The sequence below is a fragment of the Prenolepis imparis genome, unplaced genomic scaffold (genome assembly GCF_030444845.1).
Source record: "Prenolepis imparis isolate NDT839.2.m4 unplaced genomic scaffold, iyPreImpa1.0 SCAF_5, whole genome shotgun sequence".
Taxonomy (NCBI): Eukaryota; Metazoa; Arthropoda; class Insecta; order Hymenoptera; family Formicidae; genus Prenolepis; species Prenolepis imparis.
Window position 1 is genome coordinate 19,396,344 of NW_028141163.1, and position 4,244 is coordinate 19,400,587.

The 4,244-nt window shown below is 49.0% G+C and overlaps 1 protein-coding gene across 1 annotated transcript; it reads left to right on the plus strand.

The window, feature by feature from the left end:
- Positions 1-1,017: 1,017 nt before the first annotated feature.
- Positions 1,018-1,725, plus strand: LOC145936483 (uncharacterized). The gene has a single exon (XM_083038741.1). It carries the CDS (start codon positions 1,018-1,020, stop codon positions 1,723-1,725), a length of 708 nt encoding a protein of 235 aa, XP_082894867.1.
- Positions 1,726-4,244: the final 2,519 nt, after the last annotated feature.

The window sequence follows — 4,244 nt, forward strand, 5'->3', positions numbered from 1 at the left end:
ATCGGCGCTCCCTAAACAATGAGAAAGAATTCCGCTTAGGGGGAGGGGAAAGGTACCGCAAAGGCTGCCGAATATCGGCGCGTAATGCAACACGGTCTTTTACCGCGAAAAAAAACACGTGTCTCGACGTGTTCATTGCGATAAGCGCGACCTCCCAAGATCCCCTCAGATGGAGGAGGGGAGGGGGAGGTACCGCAAGGGCGGCCGAATGTCGGCAAAATTATCGCAAAAGAATTCTTCCTAAACAATGAGGAAGAAACGTCGCAGCCTTTGGGCAGGGGGGGAGGGCGGAAGTACCGCCAAAGCGCGTCGCCTTATGGGGGGGAGGGGAAGTACCGCGAGGGCGGCCGAATATCGGCGCTCATTTTGTGGTGTTTTGTTTATAATAAAACATGTTAGATAATTCAAAGTAATACAATACCCTGTTTTGTTTATGAAAAACAATACGTGATAAGCGTCTCCCGCACAGCGATAAGCGCCCCCGCCCCGCGTGACGTCATCCCCCTCGCCTACAAGATCCCCCCGCCCCGCATGACGTCATACCCCCCGCCCCGGAGAACCCCCCCGCCCCGCGCCCCCCTCGGAGGACCTGAGTTAGAACTCTCCTTGTATTCCTACTCGCATCATTCGGTCCTGCACCGCATTAATTCAGAAAAAACCGAACAGGCAAATAACCCGTCCCCGGTTGCCGCGATTGCCTCGGCGGGCAATTCGTCTATCGTTAATTGCGTGGCGCAGTTTCGGTCGACGCCGATTACGCAGAATCCCGCGTCTTATACGGACGCGTCTCAGTTAACAGCGACTTTGTACTCGCGTTCGAGTGCTCCCGCCACGGTCATGTTAGTCACTGCATGGATACTTCTGCATACTCCCGAGGGAAGGTTAGTTAAAGCGCGCGCTCTAGTGGATCAAGGATCCACCTTTAGTTTTATAACGGAGTCACTTGCGGAAAGACTACACACCTCGCGTCGTCATACGAACCTACATATCACTGTATTTGGCGAGAAATATTTCGGGATGGCTAGAGCTAAGATGAACCTTACTATCGAACCTTGTCACGGTCAAGGCCCGCGACTACCAATGGCCGCGTATATTTATCAGAAAATATCAACCTACGCCGCTACCAAAGCACTTGGTATTGACGGGTGGCCACATTTAAATGGATTGACGTTAGCGGATCCGATTCCTTCCAGTAAAGAGCCGATCAAAGTTTTAATAGGTGCTGATTTATACGGCTATCTATTATCGGGCCCAATACGACAGGGTCCTCTTGGATCACCTACTGCTCAATTAACGATATTCGGCTGGGTGGTATCCGGACCGGTGGGGGATCTTTGCGAAATGTCCGATACGACTAGTATCGCTATTCATTGCGTAAATTCGGTAAGTATTGACGCCCTCATAAAGCAATTTTGGGAGATCGAAGAAATTCCCACGAAATCTTATCTCTCGCCGGACGAAACGAAATGCGAATCTTACTTCGTCGAAACACATACACGCGATGCTAGCGGTCGTTATGTTGTACGATTATCATTTCGTAAGGATCCATCTACCGAGATAGGCGATAGCTATAACACGGCTCTGCTTCTTTATACAAAAATGGAACGACGTCTCTCCACTAAATCAGAGTTAGCGAACGAGTTTGATTCTTTTCTAGCCGAATACGAATCCCTTGGTCATATGGAGTTAGTTCAAGTTTTAAGATTGAGAGTTAAATCGGCGTAAATTCCACACCACCCGGTCCTGCGCGAGAGTAGTAGTACTTCCCGATTACGCGTCATTTTTAACGCATCTCAAGTCACCTCCAATGGCATTTCATTAAACGATTGTTTACTAGGAGGTCCTAAACTTCAACGGGACATCGCCGAAATTTTGTTACGCTGGCGACAGCACCGTTATGTTTACATCGCGGACATCGCAAAAATGTTTCGCCAAATCCGAATACATCCCGACGACGCAGACTATCAGCGAATTATTTGGCGACCAAACAAGTCCGGTCCCATCAAGGTTTATCGTCTGCTTACAGTTACCTATGGCACAACTTGTGCCCCTTATCTCGCGATAAGGGTACTACTACAACTCGCAAAAGATGAAGGTGAAAACTTTCCTGAAGCCGCGCTAGTTTTGCGTCACGATACATACGTAGATGATATACTATTCGGCGCCGACGATCTCGCGACCGCTCGCGCCATACGCGATCAACTCAATGCGCTGATGAATCGAGGCGACTTCCACCTTCGGAAGTTGACCGCGAATGATGAAGAGCTATTACGCGATATCCCAGCCGGAGAAAATGAACTGGCGCTAGATCGCTCTTTAACTAATGAACAAGCATTAAAGGTTCTCGGTTTGACCTGGGTACCAGCCGAAGACATCTTTCGCTTTCACATCTCCGTCTTACCTACAAGCAAACATACTAAACAAATCATCCTTTCTCTTATTGCCAGATTATTTGATCCCCTCGGTTGGGCATCACCGATAGTTATTTCTGCAAAACTGTTAATGCAAGACCTCTGGTTGCAAAAAATAGATTGGGACTAGCCCGTTCCCCCAGCCCTGTTAAGTCAATGGGAAGCTTACTATCGAGAATTACCTAAACTCGCTACATTACGAATTCCTCGCTGGACCGGAAGATTGAACGGCTCTGTCGTTGAAGTTCATGGATTCTCTGACGCATCGCAGAGAGCCTATTCTGCCGTAGTTTATTTGCGCATCTTAAACGCAAAAAATAATAATTCCGTAACCCTGCTCGCTGTAAAATCGAAAGTGGCGCCACTCAAAACAGTCTTGATTTCCCGATTGAAACTGAACGGAATCGTTTTACTAGTTCGTCTCCTTGAGTATGTCACGCAAAACCTTCATTTCGAGACTGCTTTAGTACACGCTAGACCGATTCCAGCGTCGCTCTTGCGTGGGTATATCAGTATCCGACAAGATGGAAACCTTACGTGGCTAATCGCGTTTCTGAAGTTCAAACAAGGATGCCTAACATTACCTGGCATCATGTCACCTCGCAACTTAACCTGGCTGACTGCGCCTCACGCAGCATTTCCGTCGAAGAATTCTTACAACATCCTCTTTGGTTCGGCCCTCCATGGCTAAGAACTCCTTCCAACATTTGGCCAAAAACCAGTAATGAATCAACAACTGATTCACTTAAGGGGAAAATCAATTCTGAATCACGTTCCTCAACTATGGTTCATACCGCGACAATTAGAGAAATCTGGGACTTACCGTCACATTTCTCCAGTTGGGGTAAACTTTTGCGCGTCACCGCATACCTACGTCGTTTTGTTGACCTTTTACGTCACCGCGTCCGTCAACGAGACACGAATGAAATTTTGCTATCCGCATCTGACCTCAAAAAAATCCGGATATTTTGGTTGAAACTTATTCAACAATCATATTTCGCTTCTGAATTCAAAGCGCTTCAAACAACGATTTCCCGATCTAGCTCTTTAAAGGCTTTAAATCCATTTCTTGATGAAGATGGAATTTTACGTTTGGGCAGGCGACTACGCCATTCGTTTCTCTATTATGACGAACGCTTTCCGATTCTCCTCCCACGTCATCACATAAGCGAGTTAATCATAGACCAGGCTCACCAAAGGTCGCTGCACGGTGGAACTCTATTGACATTACGGATTGTCCGACAAAATTATTAGATTATCGGAGCGCAATCGTTAGTCAAAACCCGTATCAATCGATGTGTGACGTGCTTCGTGCACGCGCTGTAACCGCTAGTCAACTCATGGGTGATCTTCCATCTTCTCGAGTTAATCCAGCCCCTCCATTTTTCCACTGCGGTATAGACTATGCCGGACCTATGCAAATCATCCATTATGTAGGCCGAGGACAAAGGGCTAGAAAGTACTACGTTGCAATCTTTGTTTGTTTAGTGACACGCACTATCCACCTCGACTACGTCGATAATTACGCCGCCATCCCCTGGCCCTACCTTCTCAGGAGAGCATCCTCCCCGAAAGGAGGATACTCCCCCCCGCGAATTGGTCGTGCGGTCCTTTCCCGGTTGTGACGCAGGGGGGCACCGCCCCCACGTCACGCCCTCCCACAGAGTTTGGGGGGCGGGGTCACGGCTCGAGTGGTCCCGCTCGAGTCGCCACCCCCCGCCCCCGAAACGGGGCTCCCTCTCCCTCCCTAAAGGGACGGGAGATTCGGCCGACGCTCCGGGGGCTCTTCTCCTGAGGGCTCCCCCCAGAAGGGGGGAGTCCTCACCGCAGGCA

Coding starts and splice junctions, on each gene's coding strand:
- LOC145936483 (XM_083038741.1), top strand. CDS start 1,018: ATGGCTAGAGCTAAGATGAACCTTACTATCGAACCTTGTCACGGTCAA.